The 22,599-nt window shown below is 44.9% G+C and overlaps 1 protein-coding gene across 2 annotated transcripts in view; it reads right to left on the reverse strand.

Annotated features, from left to right (window-relative positions):
- The window catches only part of TOPAZ1 (testis and ovary specific TOPAZ 1), a 106,311-nt gene extending 89,707 nt beyond the window's left edge, over nucleotides 1–16,604 (reverse strand). The window contains exon 1 of one of the 2 annotated variants that reach the window (XM_083188630.1): nucleotides 14,915–16,604. In XM_083188630.1, the coding sequence (XP_083044756.1) occupies nucleotides 14,915–15,899 (985 nt within the window). In that variant the 5' untranslated portion in view covers nucleotides 15,900–16,604. The remainder of the gene's footprint in view (nucleotides 1–14,914) is intronic. The other variant, XM_083188631.1, reaches the window with a different exon arrangement.
- Between the last annotated feature and the right edge of the window lie 5,995 nt (nucleotides 16,605–22,599).

The raw sequence follows: 22,599 nt of genomic DNA on the forward strand, positions 1-22,599 counted from the left end.
GTACACATTATAGCACACACCGTAGTGCCCAGTACATATTAAACCAGATAAGTGCTGCTTACCTACATGCTGGTTGTAGGAGTTACATGCTGGTTGCCACCGGGGGGTGGGGGTGTTTGTATGCTGGTTGCATAGGGGGCATTTCATGCTGGTTGCAAAGGGGGCATTTCATGCACTTTTCCCAGTGGGGGGGGCAGTTCATGCTCGCTGTCCAGGGGGCTGGAAATGCTTACAAGGCGCTCAGCAGAGTAGGTGAGCGGGCTGTGTGCGCGGCGGGGGATGATATGCGGCTGAAATAGCTGATGTACTGCTCTGAATTGAGCAGCATGTCAGCTCTTCCAGCCACATCCAGTCCCCTGCCACGCAGACAGCCCGCTCACCTCTCCTGCTGAGAGCGGCTGTTACAGGTGCATCCCATCCAGTCCCGTTCCACCCCTGCTCTCAGCACTGCAGCAGACAGGCTGTACTTACGTAAACAGCGTGGCGGACCGCACAGCCGCACACTCAGTGAAACCTGCGCAGAGCGTAGCGACGTGTAAAACAAGCCACCTGTGATTGGCTGCCGGCACAATGATTGGGTCCCGGCAGCCGCTCCAGCGATTGGCTCATGGGCTGTTCTCGGCTGCAGCACATCGCGTCCCCGGGGACTCCTTCAGTTTTAGAAACTGAGTCCTCGGGTGCCAATTTGGAGTAAAATACGCAGTATAGCGCATTTTTGCGAACCCTGCCCTCTGGGGGTTGGAACACAGGCAGATCTCCTGATTTAGATGAAAAGCAGAGACTACTTTTGGTAAAAATTGGGGTACTGTTCGAAGAACAGCCCTGTCATCATGAAATATAAGGAAAGGAGACTTGTATGACAATGCTCCCAACTCCAATACTCTCTTTGCTGACGCGACCGCCAACAAAAATACAAGCTTCCATGTAAGGAACTTAAGGTCAGCCGACCTCAACGGCTCAAAAAGGTGCCTTTTGAAGACACTCCAGAACCAGCGATAAATCCCACTGGTTGTTTGTAGGGAGGTTTCAATCGACAAACCCCTTGCAGGAAGGTTTGCACCTCCGGTAACAATGCTATCCTTTTCTGGAAATAAATTGACAAGGCCGAAATCTGTACCTTGAGTGACTGAAGGCTTAACCCAGATGAGAAGCCATCCTGCAAAAACTCCAGCAATTTAGACAATCGAAATCGCGATGTGTGCGACTTCTGCCTTTCACACCACCTAATATAGGTCTTCCAGACCCTATAATAGTTTGCAGAAGACACCGACTTCCTAGCTTTCACCATGGTGTTAACCACAGCCTCCGAGAACCCCTTGTTCTTCAAGACGGCGGTCTCAACAGCCAAGCCGTCAAATTTAGCCGAGCTGAATCCAGGTGTAAGAACGGCCCTTGGTTTAACAGGTCTGACCTCAGAGGAAGACGCCACGAGTCCACAGACAATCTCTGAAGCCGCGAGTACCAGGACCTCCTTGGCCAATCTGGGGCCACTAGAATCACCGGAATTCCTTGGGACTGGACTCTTTTCAATACTCTCGCCAGCATTGGAAATGGCGCGAAGACATAAAGCAGATTCTCCCAGGGGATAGTCATGGGATCCACTGCTTCGGCTCGTGGATCTCTCGTCCTGGCATAGAACCTGGGCACCTGATGATTGAACCTTGATGCCATCAGGTCCATATCCAGAGTTCCCCACTTCAATGTAATCTGAAGAAATACCTATGGGTTCAGGCTCCATTCCCCTTCCAGCAGCTCCTCCCTGCTCAGGAAATTGGCCTCGATATTCTCCACCCCTGGGATGAATATCGCTGACAACGCTGGAACATTCAGCTCCGCCCACAGAAAAATCCGGGAAACCTCCCACATGGCCAGCTTGCTGCGTGTGCCTCCCTGGTGATTCAGGTATGCCACAGCCGTGGCGTTGTCGGTCTGAATCCTCAAAGGAAGGCCCTGCAATCTTTCTCCTGCCAGAGATATCACCTTCCACACAGCCCGCAGTTCCAGGATGTTGATCGGCAAGGTAGACTCCTCCGAGGTCCATAAGCACTGAAGGCGTAGGTCCAAAACCACTGCCCCCCAGCCCGAGACTGGCGTCGGTAGTCACTACCAGCCAGTCCCAGGACTGCAGAGACCGACCCCACTGAAGGTAATCCACCTGCATTCACCATTGCAGAGAAGACCGTGTCTCTGGAGACAACTCCATGTGCTCCGACTTCATGGTGAGAGTATTTCCTGACCAAGACGTCAGAATGTCCCACTGAAACACTCGAGAGTGGAATCTGGCAAACTGTAGCTTCTCCAAAGTCACCACCATTTTCCCCAACAGTTTGAGACACCTCCAAACCGATGGACTCTGAGGCCCCAGGATCTCTCGAACCAAGGTGGCTAAGTCCCTGGCCTATGTCTCTGGCAGAAATACCCAATGTAAATGGGTATCCAATATAACCCCCAGGAACTGGATTCTCTGTGACGGCACAAGCTGAGACTTTTGAAAGTTTAAAAGCCATCCGTGAGTCTGCAAAAAACTGATGGCCTCTGCCAAGTGACTCCGCAACTTCTCCGCCGACTCTGCTTTGAACAGCAGGTCGTCTAAATACGGAATTACCGTGATTCCTTTCAGGCGGAGAGCAGCCGCCATTACAGACATAATTTTGGTGAATACCCTTGGTGCTGTGGCCAGACCGAAGGGCAACGCCTGAAATTGCAAATGCAGGTCTCCTATCGCAAACCTCAAGAGAGCCTGATGCTCCGGATGGATAGGGACGTGAAGATATGCGTCCTGGACATACATGGACGCCAAAAATTCTCCCTGGTCCAAGCTTAGCAGCACAGACCGTAGAGATTCCATCTTGAAATGGTCTACCCACAGATGGAGATTCAAAGACTTTAGATTTAAGATTGGTCTGAAAGACCCATCTGGCTTGGGCACCAAAAACAGTGTGGAATAAAAGCCTTTCTTCCACTCTGCTCAAGGGACCGGGATCACCACACCCTTCTCTAAGAGAGATTGAGCCGCCCCCAAAAGAGCAGCCCGGAGCCGAGACTCCTTTGGCAGTTGTGTAGGGATGAATCTTCTCGGAGGAAGACCTTTGAAGGGAGTTCTGTAACCCTGGGATACAATGTCTAATGCCCAAGGATCCCGGCCCAACAATGCCCAAGCGTCAATGAACCATCTCAGACGCCCCCCACTTTCACCACCGTCGGGATAATTCCCCGGTAGTCATGCTGAGGGCTTGTCCTCACCTTTGGTGCTTAGTTTCTTATTAAAGGAACCAAATTTTGACTTAGGGGCCTTGCCCCTGGAGGACTGAAACTTTCCCCTAAAGGACTGTCCACAAAAGGACGCACCCCCTCTAGGGGAAGGCCGAAAGGATGGCCTAAAAGCAGAAAACCTAGAGGCCTGTTAAGCTGCAGGAGCCGGCAGGAAAGTACTTTTGTCTCCCGTGGCCTGCTTAATAATCTCTTCCAACTCTGAACCAAACAACAGCTTTCCCTTGAAAGCTAAAGCCTCTAAGGCCTTTTTTGATTCATTATCCGCTTCCCAGGCTTTAAGCCAAAGCACTCTCCTGACAATGACGGACACTGTGGTCACTCTGGAAGCCATTTTGAGAGCCTCCTCCTCAGCCTCAAGCACATACTCTGCAGCCGCTTTGAGCTTCTCAGCCAGCAATAACACACATGGATCAGCATGTAAAATTGTACATAAGTCATTGGCCCACACAATAATTGCCTTAGAGACCCAGACTGATGCTATAAGCGGGCGTACAGTGAAGCCGTCCCCCTCAAATATTGCCTTGAGGTTACCTTCCAGCTTTTTGTCTACGGGGTCCTTAAAAGCTCCCCCCCCCCCGGGACAGGTAGCACCGGGGCTTTAGAAAGCCGAGCCACAGAAGCATCTACCACCGGAACTTTCTCCCAGAGGTCTGCATGAGCCTCAGGCATGGGGTATAGACTTAAAAATCTCTTAGGCATCTGCAGCCTTTTATCAGGTGTTTTCCAAGCCCCTTCCAATAGATCCTGTAAACCTTAATCTGCAGGGAAGGTAACAGTCTCCTTACGCTGCCGTTTAAAAACACCCTTTGCAGGAGTTTTATCCTCCACAGACAAATTCAAAGCCTGCTTAACAGCAGTACTCAAGTCCTCCACCCCTGAGGCTGAGGACTCTTCAGAATCATCACCCTGATCCCAGGGGATGTCTGTGTACTCTCCCTCCTCTTCAGCAACAAGCAATGGCACTGAATAAGACCTTTTAGGGGTCCCCACAGAATCACCATCAAATTTGTCTAACAAATCATAAAACCTGCTGATCCCTTTTGCAGTATCCTGCATGACCTGTAAGATGCTAGGATCTGCCTGGGTCAGAGGCAAGGAGCCAGAGGACTGCTGAGATGATAAACTAGGTCTCGGGGAAGCTACCAACACATCACTCTGCCTGTCCAGCAATTGCACTAATGCATTCACAGACCTGCCCAGGGCACTGGCCCACGCAGGCTCCAATTGCTCTACCCTCTGAGGTTCACTCCCCATGGGTTTCACAGCAGCGCATGTAATACACAAGCCCCCCTTGGCCATCTGCTCAGGGACAAATTTCAGTGTACAAACACTGCAAGCGCTCAATGCATTAAGGGCTCCCTCCCCCAAAGCCACAGACTGTTGCTCAGACATGATATTCTACAAACAGCGCACACTGTACAGGCGTTTTATACAGAGCCAATGTACTCAGTCACTTATCTGTCTGAAGGCTTCAGAAATGGGGAAACGATGCCCAGGAAATCCGTTCACTCTTCCAGGATCTGTCAGCCAGCTCAGCTCCGCTGCAAGCGTTCCGAATGGCGCCAAAACAGAGTGAGGGAAGAGACCAAGTCCCTGCTGCTGCGGGGTCCGTGGCTTTTGGCGCCAATCACCCCCAGACCGCCGCCATTGCAGGATCTCCAAGTTCCAGTGTCTCCCCCTCTGCTGGGGACCACTTGGAACATGCCTGTAACACTGCTGTCCTCTCATATAGGAGCTCAGTGTGTAAGCTCCGCAGAAAATGGCCGCCGCCATCACGGAGCGCCTGTCCCCCATGATCCCCACCTAGCGTGAAGCCGGTTTCAGAGCGCTCCGGAGCCCAGGCAGCTTCTTAATAGAAGCTGTAAGCGCTGCATAGGGAGACCAGACAGCATCTCCCCTGTGCACAGTGAGCTGACAGGACGCGCTTCTGTCAGCTCCTGCTGCACTGTCAGTGTGAGGATTCAGTGAGAATTCTCACACTGTGCCTACCTAGCTAGTGTAAAAGTTAATAAAATAAAAAACTCCTAACTAACTCTAATCCTTCGGCTGCTCCAGCAGCCCTTTAGAATAGCACCCACTCCAGTGGGCACCTAACACGAACTGAGGAGTCTGGGTTGCGGAAGGGAGGAGCCTACCCTCCAAAAGCTTTAGGATAGGTGCCTGGCTCCTACAGACCCTCCTACATCCCAATGTTGAGCTGTGTCACCAAGACCATTGAAAGAGAAAAGATATGATTATTTATGGGTTAAAAATTCACTTTGATTGGATATGCGCTAAAAGAAGAAAAAAAGGTGAATGGGTCACTTGTATTCATTAGCAAGTGATCCAACTGGTCACCAGGTGGTAAGAGTCCTGAGCAATGTCACTATAGCCGGCGCAATGGTAGGAGAAGTATAGAATCCACCTGTCAACCAAAATCACACATGTAACAATAATAACGAATACACTTTCCTTAATCCTAAGGATGGTTGAAAAAGGTGGTCCGATTATGACGCTTGACACTGAGATAAGATTGTTTTATACATATAAATATGAGTATATGAGGCCTCCGTCCAGAAAAAGTAAGATAAATGACTGCAATCTTAGAAATAAATAAAAAATTAGTGTAGATTATAGATTAAAGGCTTGGGTCAGACACTGAGTTTTTCTACTGTTCCGTAATGTCCTCCCCACAAGTACTAAGTTGGCCAATCACTGCTTAGCTGCTGACACGTGACAGGTAGACGCCACTGACACGCCTCCAGCCTCCGTCCCCGCCGACGATCCCGGCACTTAATCTCCTGCGGCATTTCCCGTCAATTTGGCTACGGGCGCCGACCACCAGCTGGCCATCCTGTCACTGCCGTCTTCACTGACAATCCCGGCATCCACCTCATGCGGTTCACCCCGTCCCACAGGTTACGGGCACCGCAATCAAGCTAAGTACCTTCTAGTTAATCTCCCTGCCTGGCGTCCATACTCCGGCGCTAAGGACCTGCAGTAATCTTAACACCTTCAATGCCAATATACATATACCTGTATGTGCTATTAGCTGCTGAGATCCTCCAATAACCTTATGCATGCCAGTTATTTTTGTTCCGTATAGGACACAAAACAGTGTTATCTGTGTCTGTCACTCTACCCGCAACAATGTATTGTTTTTGTGACTAGAAAAGTGTAAAATATTTGTAACCGTTACAGTTTGCCTGTTGGGCTTAGCTGAAGCCTGATACTATCATATTCTGATTTCCACAGCGTATAGTTAAATAGAACCACTGTGTGCAGCAACCGTTGATATTTACCACCGCAAGTTTCACAGTTAAGTTCATTGTGTTATTGAAATCTATGGCAACCGAGGGTTATTTTGCCTGGTCAATTACATGGGGAATGACAGATGTCAATTCACCCTAAATCTCTTTAAATCATACTGACCAGTCAATTTAGGATCAAATTCCTCAAGCTGTCACAGCGGTCCCAGTAAGACTATACTCATACTGGTGACAACCAGTTGCACCAGCAACGAGGATACATCCATCATTTTACCTTAGAAATAACTTATTTCTGTACCTAAACCAATTTACATTTAAGTAGTAGACTGCTCTTTCCCTTCTTTTCCCTTTCACTCACCTATTCATTCATACCTGATCTCTCATATCTCAGGGAAGGGGTGGGCGTTACTCGCCTCTCTCATTCACCATTGGATACAATCAGTAGATGGTGGACAGCAGAAAGTTAGACACCAACCCACTTCTTACTCATTCATCTGTCTCATGCTCTCTCATCAGTCGTGTCATACTATAGGTCTCCCAGCAATACAGGCAGGTAACAGGGTGATGTACTGTTGGCATTTCTGAAAGCAGAAGCATCCTGCTTTTCCTTGGGTATCAACACAGAAGCCTTCTCATTTGGTAAAATTTACTATCATACATCACCGTTCCGATCTCAGCAGCTAAGCAGTGATTGGCCGGCTTAGTACCTGTGGGGAGGACCCACTGGGAATATCCGGTGTTGTAACATTACGGAACAGTAGAAACACTCAGTGTCTGACCCAAGCCTTTAATCTACACTAATTTTTTATTTATTTCTAAGATTGCAGTCATTTATCTTACTTTTTCTGGACGGAGGCCTCACATACTCCTATTTATATGTATAAAATAATCTTATCTCAGTGTCAAGCGTCATAATCGGACCACCTTTGTCAACCATCCTTAGGATTAAGGAAAATGTATTCATTATTATTGTTACATGTGTGATTTTGGTTGACAGGTGGATTCTATACTTATCCTACCATTGCGCCGGCTATAGTGACATTGCTCAGGACTCTCACCACCTGGTGACCAGTTGGATCACTTGCTAATGAATACAAGTGACCCATTCACCTTTTTTTCTTCTTTTAGCGCATATCCAATAAAAGTGAATTAACCCATAAATAATCATATCTTATCACCAATATTATTTGTCAAGTGTGCCCCAAAAAACCTCACTTATGTTCTCTTGTAGTCATCCTCGTGACCCCCATTTTTTTCAGTTTCATTGCTGAACATCCTTTGGGAGCACCACCAAACAGAAACTGCGAATCATTTAGCTACTGCAGTAACCATGTTGGTCTTCACATGTACAGTTGAAACTCTTTAAACTATCTATTTTTACCAGCCTGTGCCAATCCCTCCCGTCTTCCTTATACATACTATAATATATAATGGGTGTGTGTACATGTGTAATAGGTATTACGGTGTAAATTTTTTGCGAGCACCTTTGGCTTGCACTGTCCCTACTGTTTGTATGGCTCCTACACTTTCATCCTGGCGCCAAGATTTTAAAGAAATTGGTCGAGCCCTGTTGTAGAGGATGGTAAAAAAAATATATATATATTTGAAACACAGACCTTCAAAAAAATGTATAGATGTAGCACCCCCCACTGGCGAGCCAGCGCTACATCTGACAGGAACACGTGAGCGTCCCATTTTCTTGGTGGTGGGAGAAGGGCAGGGAGGTGGGGGCACGTTGGGGACCTGGGGGCAGCTTTGTTGTAAGGGGACGCACGCGTGTCCCCTGCTGGCGAATCTACCACCAGCCTCTGCAAGGAAGAGGGACGCTCCATCTGTATACTCTCAGATCGTATATTTACGCATTATAACCTTTTACATACATATCATAGATTAACTGTCTCACTGGCTGGTTACTTTTCCACAATATGTACGTCCTAAGGCACAATTCTGATTAATGGTTTTAAAAATGAACCTTTCGCACATACAGAAACTTTTTACAACTACTCAATACTGTATATTGGACCGTGACTGGCTACTATGGTATTCAAACACCACCTTGACTGAAACAGCTCTATTTTTAAACCAAAACTGGCACATTTAGCCTGGTGCCAGTGACCTTCAAATGAAGGGGAAAATGACAAGTAATCCCCAGATTTGAAGGTATTCACTAATAGGCTTTGTTGGCTTTTACTGGTAGTCCCATGCACCAGGGGTAATTTACCCAACAGCACTAGACCAACAGAAACGTGTGCAGGACCATCTCATGGGCATAAACAGACCATGCAGGATCTGCATAGGTGCTCTACTGCATACCAGATGCCTAGGGGGTATAGGGGTTCACCATACAAAAACACTTAGGATCAAAACACTATCATTAGCAAACTACAAACATCCATGTTTCCCAGACCTCGCAACAACAACATGGGCTCCATCTTTATTTTGCACAATCCACTCACAATAGGCAATATCCCTAGTCGGCACCAAGCTGCTCAAAACCCCACTTCTACATTGGTGATCACCAAGCTTCAATACAGCACAAGAGGCACACACAGGGGTAGATTTATTAAGCTCGGTGAAGTGAAAAACTGTCAGTTTTTTTATCACCGGCCAATCAGCTCCTACCTGTGAAGTTACAGGCTTGGTTTGAAACATGACAGGTAGGAGCTGATTGGACGGTGATAAAAACCAGACACTTTATCACTTCACCGAGCTTAACAAATCTACACCTCAGAAGCAACATCATCACCTGGCCAACTGCTATATATTTAAGTCACTGGTTACAGATTGCTGATCTTAATGTACGTAAATACGAATAGATATATACCTCTATATATATCTAAACCAGGCATGTCCAATATGCGTCCCTCCAGCCGTTGTGAAACTACGCATCCCAGCATGCCATGCCATAGTTTTAAGCATTCCCTAATAGCAAAACTGTGGCAAGGCATGATGGGACTTGTAGTTTCACAACAGCTGGAGGGCCGCAGGTTGGACATGCCTGATCTAAACTGTGTGCACGTCCAACCTCAACTCCCCCGCCTCACTTGGTAGTTACAACAACAAATCATCTTTTCCTAGTAAATGTACTGGTCTACATTACTGTACATGAAGGTTCGGAGACACTTGCTCTGGGGACTATGGGTCATTAAGTCAACAGTCAAAAAGTCTATACATTAAAAAAGGGCGACATGCATTAGGTAAACATTGTCAAAAAGTCAACAAGCAAAATGTCGACATGAGGTTATTGATTGGCCCCTCGTGGGCTTGCTTTGCACGCTACAACTTTACTAAAGATGATAGATGGTGGCGTGGTCACAGGATGGTAGTGTGAAAGTACATTTAGTTATGGAAGAGAGGTGGCCAGACCTCATCAATTGCTTTCAGAATAGCAGGTGTAGCGGTGGCCGTAAAGACGAGGAAGTACCTTCTATTCTTCCTCTATGCCCACTGGGATAGTAAATCAGGTCAAATAAAAACCAAGAAAAAATTCATGTTGATACTTTTTATGTGTCGACATATAGTGGACCACCGTTTGACTGTCAACCTAATGACCACATCCTACGCGGGTGTGGATCAGTTGGTCACCAGCAAGTTGTTAGACAGTCATTAGGTCAACATGCAGGAAGGTCGACATGTGTAAGGTCGACAGGGTCATTAGGTCGACATGTGTAAGGTCGACAGTGAAAGTAACTTTTTTTTTACCCATATGTCGACAGTCAACAGACACTAAAACGTACCGCTGCGCTCGCCATGCTTCGGGCACTCTATTCTATTATCCCACCACGCCCTAGTGCAGGGCTGGGCAACACCGGCCCTCCAGATGTTAGTGAACTACACATCCCAGGATGCTTTGCATTAGTTTTGCTATGTGGCCATGCTGGGATGTGTAGTTCATCAACATCTGGAGGGCCGGTGTTGCCCAGCCCTGCCCTAGTGGATGGTAGGGCATGAAATACCGCCTGTCGGCACATGTTGTGTCGACATGGACACCGATATGTACCACCACGTCACCTCGCATGGCTCGCCATGCTGCCTCGCTACGCTCGGTCATGTGGGCCTAGTGGTGTTGACCTAATGCTTGTCGACCTACTTGGTGGTGACCCAATGACCGTATCCCTACTACTCTGGGTGCACAATATGCTGCTGCTTTTGATACCACCATCTCTGCTCTATGCAAAGGAGTTAATATAATGCAGGTCCCCTAACTCAAAATACAGAAATACCCTGATCCACTACCCACAACTCCTCTGCCTTCCTGCACATACAACAGCAAATCAAAATCCTTTATAGGCTGGTACTCTTATTTCCGACACTGCACAGAAACCCAATAAGCAGAGATTCTGCCTGTACATTGTCACTCTAGAGCAGTGATTTTCAACCTTTTTACCTTGCGGCACACTAAATAAGACTTAAAAATTGCCAAGGCACACCCTGAGATACCCACAGGGCAAAACACATTGGCCACCACAGGAAAAAAACAAACATATTGGCCCCCACATTAAAAACAATCACACTGGTCCCCACAGGTAACAAAAATAAAATACATTGGCCCTTTACATGAAAAGAAGAGACCAGTAAATAACATTTGAACTGGTGGTGGCTGTAAATGGGTTTGGGCATCTCTAGATGTGGGGGCACACTTGAGAACAGCTCAAGGCACACTAGTGTGCCACGGCACAGTGGTTGAAAAACATTGCTCTAGAGCAGGGGTCTTCAACCTTTAAGACAACGTGGGCCACTTAAAAAAATCCAGTGAAGCCCGAGGGCCACTAAACTCTACTGTGGTATTTCGGACAGCCCCATAGAATCACAGCTCCCCTATAACCTCAGCACAGTCCTTCATAGATAGTTGGCACAACCGCCCATACTCAGCACAACCCCCCCCCCCCCCCCCCCACACACACACACCCCCAATAGTCATCAGCAGCCAATTTGGGATCCAGTGAAATATGTGGCCCCCCATATTCATATTCCAGGGAAACAGTGAAATATGTGGCCCCCCATATATAATTTGATATTGAATAAATTCCACGCGCCGTAGGCGCGCTCCCAAAAAGGGGTGTGGCCTAATTATAAGGGCATGGTCTAATTTTAAAGAGTGTGAACTAGCAGGAAAACAATTACCTGACACCTCTTTTGCAACCTGCATGACCAGACATTGGTTACCGCAGGAATGGTCTTTGTCCTCACACGCTTAAGTTGACTGAAGGCTGCACAGTGACATATAAGCATGAAGGCCCAACACAGTGAACTAGTATGCCTCACAGATCAAGTCCAAACAATGAAAGGCTACTTAAATCAATATAAACTGTTACACATTGTGCATCACACCATAGTGTCCATTAGACATTATGCCACACACCGTAATACCTGTTGTACATTATGTCATACACCGTAATGCCCATTACACATTATGCCGCACACCGTGATGCCCATTACACATTAATCCACACAAAATTATGCCCATTGCACATTATGCCCCACACTGATGCCCATTATGCCACAGACCATAATGCCAGCAGTACTGCTTTTACATATGATGCCCCAGCAGTGCCCCCACACAATGCCCCAGCAGTGCCCCTCACACACAATGCCCCAGCAGTGCCCCTCACACACAATGCCCCGGCAGTGCCCCTCACACACAATGCCCCAGCAGTGCCCCTCACACACAATGCCCCAGCAGTGCCCCTTACACACAATGCCCCCAGTAATGCCCCACACACAATGCCCCCAGTAATGCCTGCAGCTTTGTCAGGTCCCCTGCTCCAGCCAGCTGTACCTCCTCATCCTGCAGCTTTGCCGGGTCACCATCCATGCCTCCTCCTGCAGTTTCGCCGGGTCCCCTCCGCCAGCTGTGCCTCCTCCTCCTGCAGTTCCTGCGCCAGGTCCCCTGCTCCCGCCAGCTGCGTCGCCTCCTCCCGCAGCTTTGCCGGGTCCCAACTCCCCAGCTCCCACCAGACGTGCCTCCTCCTCCCTCAGCCGCGCTGGATCCACTCCTCTGCCCTGCCTGCAGCCAATGAAAAATCAGGTAGGCGGCGTCCGGGGGGACTCCATTACCCAGCCTCCCTCGGCAGCGTTATCTTTTACTTTAAAAAAAAGAAATCCTGTGCATGGCTGGCCGGTGGGCAGAGGGCCACTGAGATCAGCTCCGTGGGCCACTCGTGGCCCGCGGGCCATGGGTTGAAGACCCCTGCTCTAGAGACACACCCCCCAAATGAAATACCAGAATTTTTTTTCTCAATCCAACTTTGTTAGAAATATGCATGAATTTTTTTTAGCGATAAATAGGACTATACATGCGTTAGTGCATTTTCTGCATCAAGACATCATAGAAGGTATCCAGACAGGCATTCTCAACAATCAGAAAACAAATATGTAAAAAGAAAATGCATTGTTCCTGGCCATCCACTACTTAAGTACCTTAAGACTGAAAAAAGTGCTTATACACTGAGCTTCCGATATTTGGGCTTGCAATGCCAATGTGCGACCGAGAGATCAACATCGCAAGAAAAACTAGATTGTGCAGCAGACACAATTTTCACTTAATAGTGTACAAAATGGTAATGTGTGTATGCACCTTTAACTACATTACCTAAAACAAACCATCTCTGTTCAATACTCTGAAACAATTTACAACACTATGTAAAGACTTAAGCCCCATACACAAAATGCGAACCATATTGAATATTGGCCGCGGTGAATGATTTTGATTGTACAAACTAAACAATATCGTACACTATTCTCAGTGACACCACTGGGACCTGCTGAATATGGGTATGGCTCATAGGGTCCACATACATTAAGTCCACAAGGCTTAAATCGACACATGAAAAAGGTCAACACAGGGTTGTAAGGTGGACACAAGCATTAGGTAGACAATGGAAAAGTCAACAGCCAAAAGGTTGACATGAGTTTTTCAAAAAATTTTGCCCTGATTTTGAAGTAAGTCGTCAAGGACACCTTATCAGTGCCATGTTAGGGCACTATTATACTCTCCATCTACACCCTAGTCGTGGATGGTAGGGTGTGATATACAAGTCTGCTTTAAAGAAATAAAAAAAGCAAAAAACTTATGTCGACCTTCCCATTGTCAACCTAATGCTTGTGTCAACCTTCTGACCCTAACCCTGTCGACCTAATGTATTTCATAGTGTCGACCTAGCGATAGAATCACTTGAATATGCAGGTTGTTTGGCTATATAGCCAAATTGACCTGTATGTACAGCAGACATCAATGATCGTTAAATATGCGCGGGAGACTGTGGGAGGAAGCAGACATATGGTGAGGTCCTGAGGGTGGCAGCTACAGAAAGGGGACTTTGACTGGTTGCATCAGATGCCACCATGCCTGGTAAGTAGTTAAATGACAAAACCAGCCTGGATTTGCACTTTTTAACTATTGCATCTTTAAACCTAGAAACATTGAATTTGACAGCAGATAAGAACCACTTCGCCCATCTAGTCTGCCCTTTTTTAAACATGTTACCTCAAACCATATTTGATCCTTTTTTTTTTTTTTTTGTAAGGATATCAATAAGCCTATCCCAAGCATGTTTAAAGTGCTCTACTGTATATGCCTCTACCACCTCTGATGGGAGGCTATTCCACTTATCCAATTACCAACCTGCAGGTGATCATCAGAATTATGCTGCTTCTTAAAACGCTGACCCTATTACATAACCCCCAGAATACTTTCACAATCGTCACCACTCTACACCAACATATAAAAGACAAAAGTTGTGTAACATGCTGATCTTCCAAACAGCAATGCAGATTTTTAGAAACCAGACACAATAAAATATTTGCTCCTCCACAAATAAAAAAAATGTAACACAAAATACACACATAAAACAGCCTGCATACTCCTATAGGGTAAACAATATTACTACAATATTTGAATGATGGAGGATATCACACATTATAGTCATGTTTAGCCACCCAAAGAGGCTAAACCCAACCAAACTAATAAGTTGAATGTGAAAAATGTCCAATTTAAGCACTTAAACAGGTCACTTGTTGCTAATTTCAGCTTAATTACCCTGGGGTGGCTATTTTTCTTTCTAATGCCACCGATGTTTTAACACTGGCAAAAGAGCTCCAAAAAATGGTAACTATAGTTCCGTATGCAATTCTTTTTTTCAACTCTGTGAGAAAGAAAATCATTTAAAGAGGTATTTATCAAAGCTTGGAGATAACATTATGAGGCCAAGTACAAACCAATCAGCTTTTAATGTACATATTACTTGCTATACTTGAAAAAAATATCCCCTCCCCCATCAAAAGTTATATTTGAAAATGACCGGTTCAGTTTAAAATGGAGTAAAATCGTGCTATACTGTACCAACAGGCTGAAAAACAACAATCAAAAAGGCTTGGGAAATGCAAGGTCTTACTAGAATTTGTGAGCTCCATTTTGCAGCTGGGAAGCTGTGTGGTAGTACTGTTTTCTTCTGCCTCGTGATCCACACTAGGTTCTGGAAGCTGATTTTTCCTCTCATTCGAAGCTTTGCCTATGCCACAGGGCTGCTGAGTAGCCTCTATTTCTGATCTCTTCATGGTTTTGCGAATAAGTGGACCTGGTTTTCTCCCTCTTTTGCCTGGCTCCTTTACCTCACTATTACACCCCTGCACCTGCCCTCGTTTACTTGAGCCACTTTTAGGAATAGTTTTACTGACACATGATTCAGAAACTTCACATGTAATACTTGTCTGAGACAATTTCTTTCTGCCTCTCTTTTTTCCTTCTATCTGCTTGGTTGGTATGCTACATTCACTGCAACCTGATTTTCTGACATCATGTAAAAGAACAGACAGATTAGAAACAGTAAATCTTTTCTTCCTCTCCGATTTAATCCTTACATCACCTGTTTCCTCTAACACATCAGTTTCACATTTTTTTTTCTTACTTCTTTTAACTATCGTAGATTCATTTTCCTGACACTTTGGCTTTCGACCCCTTTTCTTAGGCAGTTTTTGCTCATGTGAAACATTGCATGATATTTGACCACAACACGTCAGACTGCCACATTTTGGCTTTCTCCCTCTCTTTCTTGTGGGTCTTTGTAAGCTATTGTCACTGGTTAAATCACCTGTAGTAAGATCAACTGACTTCCCAATTTCTTTTATCAAATCTATTTGATTCCCATTAGTCTCTTCAACTGTTTTTTTTAGCTTTGGTCTACCTCTCTTCCGAACAACCACATTTCCATCACTGCTGTTACCAATAGCCTGCTGCTGGCTAGACTGCTGTAGCGACAGCACAGTGCCACTCTCATTTGTGCCATGCTCAGGGGCATCCTTTTTAGAAGGGCCTTGGTGATCAGAGCCACTTGTAGGCAAGTTGGCTCTGGGTAGTTTCCGTGGGCGTAATTGAATCATAGGCTACTTATGTGGAAGGGGGAACACCTGCAAGAAAAACTGTTCATGGTCTAAAATAAAGAAAAAAACTAGCAAAGATTAACTACTCTTATTTCTCCATATACCTTTCTTAAGCAAAGGTACTGTAATACTGAATATCATACATAAACATATAAAATGAAATATTAAAGTGTGGAATATTAAGTTATCACGAAGCAATTATATTCAAGCTCTGGCCTATCATAAATCAATTAACTTAACATTAGGGACTCCCTGACTCCTATATATCTCGTACCAAAATATGTGACCTCATCCAGCCCCACCATGAGGCCCTGATACAGTAGGTAACACACAATGCTGACTGTTCTATAGGTAACAGCAGGACGCTGTCACTGGTTCCTCTGCGCGCACAGCGCAAGCTGATCACGGCACTAGGCCTCAGAGCAGCGTACGGTGTACGTAATGTGACACTACTACCCCTATCCTCCGCACCACTAATGTACTACAGCGGCTCTCCGCTGCTGCTTCTTTTGCTAATCCCCGGCTGCCCTCCCTGCACCGCTCTAACAGCCCAACCGTCACACAAATTCGCTGCAGGTGCAAAAGCCGCCACAGTCACTTGTGTTTGTAGGCCGGAAATGACGCCATCCCTGGTGCCCGGCAGGGGACGGGAGTCGGACTGGACCTGCCAGGCGTTTGCGTCACATCCTGCTTCCGCGCGCAGTAGTCAGTGAGGCTGGCTGAGCGCGGGTTGGTGTCTGTGTTACATCGCCGGCGCCATTTTCTATATCCACTGATTGTTAGTTACACATGCGAACAACAAGGTCCGCAAGGCTATCAGTCATTCATATGTGATATTACAGGAAACTATGATACAGAGTAGGGAATGGCGTTTACCGACTGCAGACCATAAAACAGTAGCCAGGTCATATCTTACCACGGCTGGGGTCACACAGGCTTAGTTATGGCAGCAGGCCAGCAGCATTATATTACTATTGGCTTATAAAAGTGGGTAGAATGCTCATCAGTTCCTGACTAATGTGGATGCTGGGAGGAGAGTGTATACACGAGGCCTTTCTATGGACTGCTAATCTGTGGGCCTCATAGTCCTAGTGTCTGCACCCTTGGGAAATATGTCCTTCTGTTCTGTTGGACCTATCCCTTTTATATGCCATATAGTTTGGTAATGAGAAAAATGGTAGCAATAATACATTTCTATTGCTTTATTTTACTTATAAAATAATCATCTTGTGATATTTTTAGCATCACCCTACTACAGTTGAAATTCCCCCAAAAATGTAGTATTAATCGGAAGAGGGTAAAAGCCGGAAACCATGTAAAGTGTATTAGAAAAGCCGGAAATCATATCAAATGCATTGAAAAAGCCGGAAACTATGTAAAGTGTATTAGGAAAAGCCGGAAATCATAGTAAATACATGTAACGTATATTAGAAAAGGTGGAAATCATAGAAAATGCACAGTAAATGCAAAAAAAACCCATGTAAATTGTTATGGGTATGGGTCATTGGCTAGACAGCAAGTAGGTTGACATGACTGAAGGTCGACGTGGGTCAGGTCGACATGTCATTAGGGCGATACAAGCATTAGGTCAATATGGGGAAGGTCTACAGTCAAAAGGTCGACATGGGGTTTTTAACATTTTTTTTGGTCCCGAATTTCGACACAGTCGACATGGGCACTGAAACTTAGCACCGCGTCCCCTCGTAGGGCTAGCTGCACTCGCCATGCTTTGGGTGCGGTGCCTCACTGCGCTCAGCACACTTTTATTCTACCACCACGCCTAGTGAATGGTAGGGCATGAAATACCACCTGTCGGCACATGTCTGCTCAAAAAAAAAAAAGTGTAAAAACCCAATGTCGACCTTTTGACTGTCGACCTTCCCCATGTCTACCTAATGACCTGTTGACCTAACCCATATCAACCTTACTGCATGTCGACCTTAATGCATGTCGACCGAGCTGTGTCGACATAATGCTTGTAGAGCTAGTAACCGTATCCCAGTATTTTAGAAAAGCCAGAAACCATGGTACATGCAATGAAAAAGACAGATACCATGCAAAGTGTATTAGAAAAGCCGGAAATCATAGTACATGCATTGCAAAACACAGATACCATGCAAAGTGTATTAGAAAAGCCGGAAACTATAGTACCTGCATTGCAAAAGACAGATACCATGCAAAGTGAATTAGAAAAGCCGGAAATCCTAGTACATTCATTGCAAAAGACAGATACCATGCAAAGTGTATTAGAAAAGCCGGAAATCCTAGTACATGCATTGCAAAAGACAGATACCATGCAAAGTGTATTAGAAAAGCCGGAAATCATAGTACATGCATGGCAAAAGACAGATACCATGCAAAGTGTATTAGAAAAGCCGGAAACCATAGTACCTGCATTGCAAAACACAGATACCATGCAAAGTGTATTCGAAAAGCTGGAAATGACAGCAAACACTTTAAAATAGGACAGGCCAACCTGTGGTTTTCCAGATGTTGTGAAACTACAAATCCCAGCATGCCTTGCCACAGTTTTAACACTCCCTAATAGCAAAACTGTGGCAAGGCATGATGGGATTTGTAGTTTGACAATATCTGGAGAGCCACAGGTTGGCCAGGCCTGCTTTAAAACATATACATACCTATTTGTTGACTGCCCCATGAGGGAGGGGCTGGTAGGACAATTTGATGGTGGGTGGAATGGGGGCATGGATGTGTGATTGGATCATTATAGCCTCGCCCTCCACCCCCCATTTTCATTGCTACATGCGTCCCAGTGGTGCAGCCTGCCCCCGTAGACTGTCCTGCTTGCAGTGCTGGCTCCTACACAGTTACAGGAGCCAGGTGCTGCAGGGAATTTTACAGTGCAGCACCTGGCTCTTGCCACTGAGCTGATGCAGCAAAATTAGTGTCACTCCCTGACGCCACTTCCGGTAGGGTAAGCAAGTATGCTTTGAAAGCTCCATACAAAAGCCACATACAAAAACACATTGCTATATACACACACTCCCAAAAAAACTCCCAGATTTATAATAGATTTGCTGAAAAAAAGGCCAAAACAGTTTATTCATGGAAAAAGTCAGAAACCATAGTAAATGCACTGTAACAAGTAATAATGATCAGATTTATTATGTTTTTAATAGGCCACATTTTTTAACTATTATGCCTACAAATATTTATTGGCAAAACATATTACAGTCTGTGAAAAAAAGTTAATTGAGCCTCTCTCTCCATACCTTTATGTCAAGTGACAGTTGTGGTTGTAATGCATGTTGGCGGGTCCTTAATTTTAATGTATAACAATAACGATTAATTTATTTTAACAAGTTGTGCCCAAACAAAGAGTCATCTTTCTTTTTTTCATGTTAGTCTGTGAAAACATTACAGCTATCCTTCAAGTAAATGTATATTAGAGCAGCTAAAACTAATTTAGGATGAATACTAATCAAACTGGTTGTGAGTCTAATACCCCCTCAAAAAGACATCGTCTATATCTGAGGAGAGAGAGGTTGGATCCTTGGTGACGTACAGTGTCCCTCACTATATGCGAATCTGTCTACTAGCTTTGTAGACCAATCGATTTGGTACGATTAATTACATATACCATTTGATTTCACTCTATTGTTAAAACAAATTACACTATTGTGGCTTTCTGTCTTCTCTCATTTTGGGTACACCATTTCGACCTGAATGTTTATAAGCGCATTGGAAACCTGCCAATAACCTACACAGCGCTATGTGTTTCGGGCCCTTAAGAGATACCAGTCTGTGCTGACTTAGTACCAAACAGAAAGCAAATATGGATGTCTAGATACACAAGACATGAAGGGTCTAATTGAGAAGTAGTGAAAAGAGTGGAGAAAAGGACCAGTGGAGAAGTTGCCCATTGCAACCAATCAGCATCCTCCTAACATTTTATATAATGTACTTGGAGAAAGGCTACATCAAATCTGATTGGTTGCTATAGGAAACGTCTCTAATGGTCCTCTTTACTACTCTTTTCACTGCTTCATGAAGGGTTGGGTACTTATTACTGTTGGTGTGGATGCTGGTGGTCAGAATACCGACAGTGGCTTCTCAACAGTGATGATCCCATCACGGAGGGGTAAGTCATAATCACCCTCCCCTAATACTCTAATATTCCTTGGTTGTCAGCTACGGCTAAACAACCCCCCCCCCCCCCCCCCCCAACATCCTGACCACCAAGATGCCAAACGCATCCCTTCATGAGTAGACCTTGAACTTAAAAATTAATAGGAAGGGCAGTGAGACTTTCAAAATTAGATCTTTCATCAAACTTGTAGTCAGATCATTTTTTTTTTATATTTCTGAGATTTTGTCTTGCATATCTGGCAAATAAAAACTTTAGGAAGTTTTTTAAAGTCTACCCTTAAGCAATAGCAGTGGTACCAATCCTGACAAATTCCTTCACAGAAAACCATTTCCAAATTGTCAATTGGTTTCAAGCAGGACTCTTTCAGGAAGCACTGTGCCCAATGTCCTTCAAAAAGCAACGTTGTGATTTGACAACAAAATCCGAGAGTATCCTTAAAACCATGTGGGCATGTTTTGAGCACTGTGATAGGATCCTGTTGCTTGACTATTCTTTTTGACGCAGTTGTGGTAAAGGAAATATACTTTTCTTTTGGTTCTAAATAGGATTTCCCATTATATTTGATCAGTTCAGCAGCTATCCAGTTTCTTATTTGTGGCATATCCTTTTGGGCGTATGGTATATTTGATGATGCTGCAATTATATGTGATATGGCACATATGAACACACCACAGTCATACCTATTTTTTTGTTCGGGTATGTCTGTAGGAGCATAAAAGGACCATTCCTTCAAATTCAAATGACATGAATATTTTCGAAAGTGTATTTCATCCAAAAATGCCATTATTTGCTCAATGTTTGAAACATTCAATCCATGTTGAGAATCAAGATACAGCACCAATTTCTTTTTAGGAATGACAACCATAAGAATCCAGTGTATATCTCGATAATTAATTGGAATCAACCAAATATCTTTTTTCAGAACATCATTTTTCAAGCAGTCTTTGATGGTCTGTGCAGACATTCTTTGGGATGCTAAGGATTCAAAGAAAAAACAACTGAAGGGAAAAATGTTTGCATCGTAGCCAAGGTCCTTGCAGAGAATTGCCTGTGAGGCAATAAACCCATCAATGACACGGTTATTTAGCCACTCGGAACCTTTCAGAGAGTCAAAGTCATAATCATAAAAACATATATTTGAAATGATAGACACCGGACCTCCTTTCTTTGGACACCAATTAGGAAATTCCATGTTGTTCCATGGTACTGGCACTACAGGGTTTTGAGGAGATTTCTCACCTCTTGCAGAAGCACTTTCTGATGATTTTTCATTAGTAGTAGGATAATCACAATGAAATAATGTTTTTGTTCTTTTGGGGCATTTAGCACTTTTGCGTTTTGCAATTGTTGAAGTTGTAGGTGGTGTGTATAGTAACTCAGAAGAAACTGTATCCTGCACATTCATTTCCATAGTGGTCTCTTCCTGTGCCTCAATGGAATCAGATGCAGGAATAACATATGTTTTTTTCTTGCAGTCTTCCCCATATACACAGTTCTCCATCTGTATGCCCCAAAAGGTATTCCGCCAGAAGAAGCTGAAAGAGAAAAAGAAGGTATTAATAACATTACACAGGGCCCAATTCCATTCCACCATCCCCAGTGGAAGCGATGCTCACCTGGTGTCAGCTCCTAGGAATCAGGCAAGCAGCATCCCAACAGCAGGGGTTCCCCATATACACAGTTCTCCATCTGTATGCCCCAAAAGGTATTCCGCCAGAGGAAGCTGAAAGAGAAAAAGAAGGTATTAATAACATTACACAGGGCCCAATTCCATCCCACCATCCCCAGTGGAAGCGACGCTCACCTGGTGACAGCTCCAAAGTAGCATAAGTGCATAAAAAAATCCACAAACAACTTGGATCAACAAAACGAACTGGACAACAGATGTAAACATTAACTGAACAATGAAAAATCAACCACGCCAAGTTAACTCTGAAAAACATGAAATATAATTACAATTACCATTTATAAAAAAAGGGATAAAACAAAAAAGAAGAAACTTGGAATGAAAATACTCACAGCGTGAAAAATACGTGCGGATGAGTCGAGCTCTCGCTGTATCTTGTTCATTCATACCGGTGTGCAAATCTGTAGAAAGGTCCCCATGCCGGAAAACCGCGGCATCTACAGTCACCGGCAAACGGTTTGCGATACAAATGTTGTGTAACACACAACATGCATTAATAATACCGCAAACCTTTGCCGGTGAGTATAAAAGGGTTCCACCGGTCTTGTCTAAACATCTGAATCGGGTTTTAAGGACACCAAAGGTACGTTCAATTATTGCCCTTGATGTCGTGTGAGCCCTTTGGTATTTTTCTGCAGCTTCGCCCACCGGATCAGACAATGGGGTCAGGAGCCAGTCCTTGTTGGGATAACCGCCATCACCTAAGTCAAAAAAATAAAAATAAAATCCAATTCTAAAATCATTGGGTTGCAATGAAAAAACAATGGAAAAAGCTACTTACCTAACAGCCAGCCGTCCGGCATTCGACCGTGCTCGAAATCGGCATACAAGGCAGACTGGCTTAAAATGAACGAGTCGTGGGCCGACCCAGGAAAACCCACGAGTAAATCCGTAATCTTCAT

Source organism: Crinia signifera, chromosome 5 (genome assembly GCF_055691185.1).
Source record: "Crinia signifera chromosome 5, ASM5569118v1, whole genome shotgun sequence".
NCBI classification, from domain to species: Eukaryota; Metazoa; Chordata; class Amphibia; order Anura; family Myobatrachidae; genus Crinia; species Crinia signifera.